The 5067-nt window shown below is 44.2% G+C and overlaps 1 protein-coding gene across 1 annotated transcript in view; it reads right to left on the bottom strand.

The window, feature by feature from the left end:
- Positions 1-246: 246 nt before the first annotated feature.
- The window catches only part of LOC134456431 (extracellular matrix protein 2-like), a 45661-nt gene continuing 40840 nt past the window's right edge, over positions 247-5067 (bottom strand). Inside the window, exons 9-10 of the mRNA XM_063207794.1 lie at positions 875-1067; positions 247-276 (exon numbers count right to left, since the gene is read on the bottom strand). Of these exons, the coding sequence (XP_063063864.1) occupies positions 247-276; positions 875-1067 (223 nt within the window). The remainder of the gene's footprint in view (positions 277-874; positions 1068-5067) is intronic.

Below are 5067 nucleotides of genomic sequence, written 5' to 3'. Positions count from 1 at the left end.
GTGTGTGTGTGTGTGTGTGTGTGTGTGTGTGTCCTCACCTGATGAGGTTGTGGTCCAGGCGCAGTAGCTGCAGGTGTGTGAAGACCCTCATGCATCTGGGCACCACCTCCAGCTCGTTATGGTCCAGCTGCAGCTCCACCAGCGTGCGGAACGCGCCACGGAACGACGGACCCTTCAGGTAGGAAGGCAAAAAAATCGCCATGACAAGTTATCGTGACACTTGTTTTCATGATATTTTGCATCAAGTCAAGTCACTTGCAGTTCCATCAGCGTGGACTGGGGGGGGAAATAGGGTCCGGGCACTTTTGGGTTAGAGTGGCCCCTCATAATTAGCGGCGCATTTCTGAAAATAGGGGCCAACGAGGTTTGTGGGGCCCACCGGGAAATGCCTGCTATGCCAGATGGCCAGTCCAGTCCTGTACACCCACATTCGCTTTGGTCAAAAGTGTTTGCTAACTGTAATGTAATGTAATTAGGGATGCAAATTATCGATTAATTCATTAATAGTTAGTTGATAGTCTTATTGATCGACTTACGATTAATTGATAAGCGGCGTTTCCCCCCCCGAAATCTCAGTGTTTCTTAAAAAAACCCTACTAAATCTAAAAATTTTGATTGAAAATTCAGATAAAATTCCACATTTAAATTAATTCTATTTCAATTATTTAATCCAAAGGTGATTAAAATATTCCCACTATTCACACCCCTCTTCACACGCATTCTTCACATGCCCATTTCACCTCGGTCTCTTGTCAGTTGAATTGTCGATTAATTGCGATTCATGTTTTCTAATCGATTAATGCATTGATCGATTAAAGTCGATTAATCGATTAATCATTTGCATCCCTAAATGTAATGTAATGTAATACAGTACCTTCAGGCCCTCGTTGCGCAGGCGGTTGTGTGAGAGGCGCAGGGCCTGCAGGCCGGGGCTCAGGTGGGCCAGCACGAAGGCAGGGATGGAGTCCACATGGTTACTCAGCATGGAGAGCTGCTTCAGGACGATCGGGAGGTGAGGAGGCACCACCGAGAACTGGTTACCCGACAGGTCCAGGGACTCCAGCTTTCTGTGGAGTGAGAGAGAGGGAGAGGGGAGTTAGAGAGAGAGAGAGAGAGAGAGAGAGAGAGAGAGAGAGAGAGAGAGAGAGAGAGGATGGGAGAATGGTGAGGAGAGAGAGAGTGAGAGAGAGAGAATGGTGAAGCAAGAGAAAGAGAGAATGATGAAGAGAGAGAGAGAGAGTGGGAGGGAGAGAGATACTGGGAATGAATGAGTGAAAGTATGCATAAAATGAAAACAAAAATGAGTGGGGAATTTGGAGAGGGAGAAAAAGAGGAAGAGAAAGACATGGAAGCATAGAGGAAAAGCACAAAACAGAGAGGGCAATGGGAAGAGGGGATAGAGGAGTGTGCGTGCATGTGTGTGTGTGTGTGTGTGTGTGTGTGTGTGTGTGTGTGTGTGTGTGTGTGTGTGTGTGTGTGTGTGTGAGAGAGAGAGAGAGAGAGAGAGAGAGAGAGAGAGGGCACATTTTAATATCGCAGTAAAAATACTGTGTAATCATTTCCCATGGTCTATAATGCACGGCCATAAAAATAAGCAACTGCTTAATAGACTATTCATTGCAATGTTAAGCAGGAAAACAAATCAGCACCTGATGTTTTATCCTTCTAGCTTGCACTCGCTCAGAGCTTGGCCCCTCTCACCCAGACTTTTTAAAATGCTAATTCGCCCAGCTTGGTTGGTAGCATGGCTGGCCTGGGAGAAACAATTGGGGCAGGCATTTTCAGACAAAACCGGCATACTAGGCACTGATAGAGACAATGAAGCCTGTGACCATACTTTTAGTCACCGGTCCTACAGTATTACGAGCTATTTTAACCCACAACAGCCAAAGTGATTTGGAGAGACTTGGACAGGTCAACTGGCTTGAGGACAGATATCACTCCATGGTGGCAGGGAGCAGTGGTGTAGTCTACGTAGAACGGAGGTATACACAGTAATCCCACTTGGGTTTCAGTGTACCCACTTAAAATTGATTCATTAATTAGCATAGCACAAATATACAGTATACCCACTTTACAAAATGCTCAAATACACAGTATACCCACCACAAAAAAGTAGACTACACCACTGGCAGGGAGGATCAGGCCAAAATCATCAACAGTCCACCGGGCAAATGCCCTGTATGCCTTATGGCCAATCCAGCCATGGTTGTTAGGTTATGTGTTGTGCAAGGACTCTACTTCACATGACATTTCTTAAACAAATGAAACTAATGATGGATACAGTTCATTAGTCAAATGCAAAGCTTTTAAATTATGAGAAAAAAGCCCCAAAGCTTTATATCACGTCAAACAAAGAGGAATTTTGCAAATGGCCTTCCAGCACTGCCGCTGTCTGCTGTCAAAAAACTGCTGAGTGTCAGCACACTGGCAAATGGCAAGGCTGGCAACCGGACAAACTTAAAAGGTGGAAATACAACAAGACCCAACATGTCGCCATGCCAACGCGGCTACCGGCTATGCTAAGTTGCTAACATCTCCATGAGAAAGATCCAGGACACCTGCTCTTCTGAATCCAATAATTATAAAAATGATTATGAATAATTATAAATACCCAACCCCATCCAAATATCAGTTTAGATCTTTACGTCGTAGCCCCTTAATGCACGCCGTACCTCCTGTGGCACGCTGTAATAGACATTGAACGTTAACTACTATAGTACTACACTACTATGACAGTTCACGGGGCCTTTAGAATCATTAATTACACAATTATACAATTATACAATACAACAACAAAGTCCAATATGTTATGCCGATGTAGACCTACTGTAGCCCTCCAAAGCCTTAGCAGCAGCCCTGTGTTGTACAGTATGGATGAAGCGAAGGCAGCTGGAGGGAGTTTAGAGAGCAGACACCCTCCTCACAGCAGGACAGAGGCGACGCTTCCTCTCGCTCCCGCCAGCCTCATCAAAGCGCTGCAGGGAGCTCCACCAATAAGCACGGAGCAGAGGCCAGAGCACGCTCACATGGTGAGGCGTGGGAGAACAGCACCCCTCCACCACCACCACCACCACCCCACCGAAAACACATCTTACACTTAGTGTCAGCCTCTCTACTCAGCAATTAAATAGCCTGGGTTACAGTACAGTATGGTAGTCAAAGTTTCAGCAATAAAAGTCCTGGGTTTGGGTTAGTGTCAGCCTCTCAGCAATTAAAAGCCCTGCTGGGTTACAGTACAGTACAGTATGGTTGTCAAAGTTTCAGCAATAAAAGTCCTGGGTTAGTGTCAGGCTCTCAGAAATTAAAAGCCCTGTTTTACAGTACGCTGTGGTAGAGTTAAAGTTTCAGCAATAAATGTCCCTGGATTGCTCACTCTCACTACAGTTGGAATTATAAATGGGGCTTGGCAACGCTGCTCTTCTATTTTAGTAGCAGCGACTGGAAGTTAAGGAAGATAAAGAGATCATGCGCCGGCTCATGAGAGTTCATGAATCCAGGTCACGCTTTATGAAAGCCTCCCATGATTCCCATGATTCATGTCATAAACAGACAAGAGTTCGTATCCGTATAAATGTCGAGTCAATTGTGTAGTCTGTGTTGTTCCGTATGTTTTCAATTAAGACTACACTTACCATGATTGCGCAACGCAGTCCCCATAAGGCAGTGATTCTCAAAGTGTGGTCCGGGGACCACTAGTGGTCCGCAACAGAGCTCAGGTGGTCCGCGAGGAGATTTCTACTTTTCCAAGATAAGCTAGCAGTAGGCTATATTTGTAACATTTTCATGTTTTCAACACAATAAGACAGGCTTATAATGTGAATAAAAAGTAATAGTAATGCATCAAAATTAGCAGTGACAAATTAGCACCCGTCAACAGCCAATTCCGTTGACAGGTGGTCCCTGATCATTTTTGGGGGGGGACAAAGTGGTCTTCGGTCTGAAAAAGTTTGAGAAACATTGCCATAAGGGCTTTTACATGGCTCTGTGCAGCGGAGCAGTGGCCATTAAAAACTAGTGTTGCACCGAGACCATTTTTTGGCCCCGTTACCGATACCCGATACCTGGCTGTGCAGTATCGGCCGATGCCGATACCATACCGATACCGATACCGATACCAACCTATTTGAAATGTATATGAAGGGCTGTAGTGCATACTACTTGGATGTAAAATCATTGCATGGCTTTGTCAGGCTGCTGCCTACATTTGTGAAACAGGAAAAAGACTAATACAAAGTGAATCCAGCAAAACTTTTTATACATTTTAAATACCTCTATGAAATAACTAATTTCGAGGCTGTTTAAGTGTCATGCAAGCACCTGTAAATGGTATCGGTGCCCTATTTGTTGGTACTCACCGATACCGATATCACCATTTTAGTGCCGATCCACCGATACTGGTATCGGTACAACACTATTAAAAACCAGCCGAATAAAATGGGCCAATGTTTTACAGAGCACTGGAAGTGGTGGCACATCAAAGGGAGAGCTGGGTAGTGACAGATTTAGGGAAAACAGCCCAGCATATTATACACACACAAACTCCCATGTACACACACACAAACATATAGTACATACTGTACACACATACACACACAGGAAAACGTACACACACACAATCTCCCATGTACATGTAAACACATACATACGGACACAAACACAGGAAACAACATATGTGCACACACATGCAAAAATGCACATATACACAACCACAGACGTACGTACAAAGAGAAAAAAAGACCTACACACCCAGAAAAACATGCACACATAGCACATACACATACACACCCATACATGAACACATGTACACGCACTTAAAAAGTCACACGCCCAAAAAATATCACATAGACATAACTGAACATTTTTGGTCATTTTTCTAGGTGCTTAGGGCTCCAGAGAGGAAATCTGTAGAAAGGAAAAAGAATCCAAAAAAGTTTGAGTTTGAGTGGTTGGAAAGAAACCCAAGGCGACAAAAAAAAAAAAATCTCTCAGGCAGCCACAGGGCAACAAGATACTTCAAAAAGTACAATCTGTTACAACAAAGAAAATATCTCTTAAAGCTTTCCA

Source organism: Engraulis encrasicolus, chromosome 10 (assembly GCF_034702125.1).
Source record: "Engraulis encrasicolus isolate BLACKSEA-1 chromosome 10, IST_EnEncr_1.0, whole genome shotgun sequence".
Classification (NCBI taxonomy): Eukaryota; Metazoa; Chordata; class Actinopteri; order Clupeiformes; family Engraulidae; genus Engraulis; species Engraulis encrasicolus.
Note: the sequence above shows the minus strand (reverse complement) of the source record. Positions and strands in the feature narration are given on the sequence as shown.